The 1,533-nt window shown below is 39.7% G+C and overlaps 1 protein-coding gene across 1 annotated transcript in view; it reads right to left on the bottom strand.

The window, feature by feature from the left end:
* Nucleotides 1-1,533, bottom strand: part of ITGA2 (integrin subunit alpha 2) — a 100,651-nt gene that overhangs the window by 4,498 nt on the left and 94,620 nt on the right. The window contains 1 exon segment of the mRNA XM_018571932.1: nucleotides 1,100-1,189. Within this exon segment, the coding sequence (XP_018427434.1) occupies nucleotides 1,100-1,189 (90 nt within the window).

Here is a 1,533-nt window from a genome sequence, read left to right as displayed (position 1 = left end):
CATAGGCGGCAAAATTGTAGGGATTCCACTGCAGTCACTCAATCAGTCTGGATTACACATTGATTCAAAATCTATAGACCTGAACTCAGAACAGGCAACATTTGCTCTCACAGAACTACATTTTGCCTGCTCCAGGAGTGTTTGTGCAACTATAGTATTAACATCAGTGCAGTAATGCACTGTAGCACACCAGACAAATCTGAAGGGGGCCTCAAAGATGTTGTAGCTTAGCTACAATGAGCTAATGATTATTTCTAATTCCTGAACTTCAGATTACTTCTGGATTTGCTTAAAGCATCTGTTTTTAATGGTCTCAGACATAAAGAGGGGAATTTATCAAAACTGGAGCAGACTAAAACTGGAGCAGACTAAAATTGGAGCAGCTGTGCATGGCAACCAATCAGCTTCTCTTTTTCATTTTCAAACCTTAACTGAGCAAACAGTAGAGAGAAGTTGATTGGTTGCCATGCACAGCTGCTCCAGATTTAATACATTCCCCCCAAAGTGTATTACATTTGACTGTTGATCATCGTTTTCGAGTCATTACCCTTGTAAGGTTCTTATCAGCAAATCATCCTTGTTGACAAGGAATAACTCAGGGTTGGAAGTTTCATGTTTTGCTCTTGCTACCAACTCCCTCCTTTGCCCTAAGCAGGAGTGCAGTTTAGTTCAGGTTGAAACTGGCCCAGAAAATACTGTGCAATCTGAGATGCAGTGCATTGCACTGCCATACATCTAGAATGGCTCCCCAATTACCTTGCCCGTGCATCACAATGCACATGTGTATAAGCACATCACAAGGCAAAGCTGGGAACCATCTTTGGATTGTGGTGAGCTGCGTAAAAATACCAAAAGGGTCCTATTTTTGATGTGCAATAGTGCATTTGCAGCCCATTTATTTTACTGCAATAGGTGTGACGTGGACCTTATTGATCCAGTAGATCAGCTACAGTGAGCTAATAATCCATCATAACTTCTGAATATTAGATTACATCTGAATATACAAATAAGAGCTGATTTTAGTGATGTCAGACCTATTGTGTGTAATATTTCACTGTTGATGTTCATTTTCGGGTGATTGCCCTTGTAAGGTTCTTACCAATAAATAGTTCTTGCTGACAAGAAATAACTCAGGGTTGGACGTTTCAAGCTTTGCTCTTGCTACCAACTCCAGTGCTTGGAATGATGACTGAAAATATATGGTAAAAAAAAGATACATTTTTGTTACTAGTTAAGGTACTTGAATGTATTTTTAGGATGTAACTTCTGACTTTAGTGTCAATTTAATAGTATACAAGACCTTTTTATGGGAAAGTCAGTTTAGACAACCATGTAACATTGTGTATTTGTGTATCACTCGGCTGTGGATCCTCAAATCATCTCTGAATTGGTGCCGACACTGTCCTTCCTTCTGGAGGGTGGGTCCCTTTGTGTCTTGTAAAGTAGCCACCGCTCCAAGCTCGCTCCTGTGATGGACTACAATCTTACATTTAGTTTATTAATTTGTATTGAGATTGTAGTCCATCCATGTGT

Source organism: Nanorana parkeri, unplaced genomic scaffold, assembly GCF_000935625.1.
Source record: "Nanorana parkeri isolate BGI_ZX_2015 unplaced genomic scaffold, ASM93562v1 scaffold1871, whole genome shotgun sequence".
Lineage (NCBI taxonomy): Eukaryota > Metazoa > Chordata > Amphibia > Anura > Dicroglossidae > Nanorana > Nanorana parkeri.
This window is presented reverse-complemented; position numbering and strand designations above follow the sequence as displayed.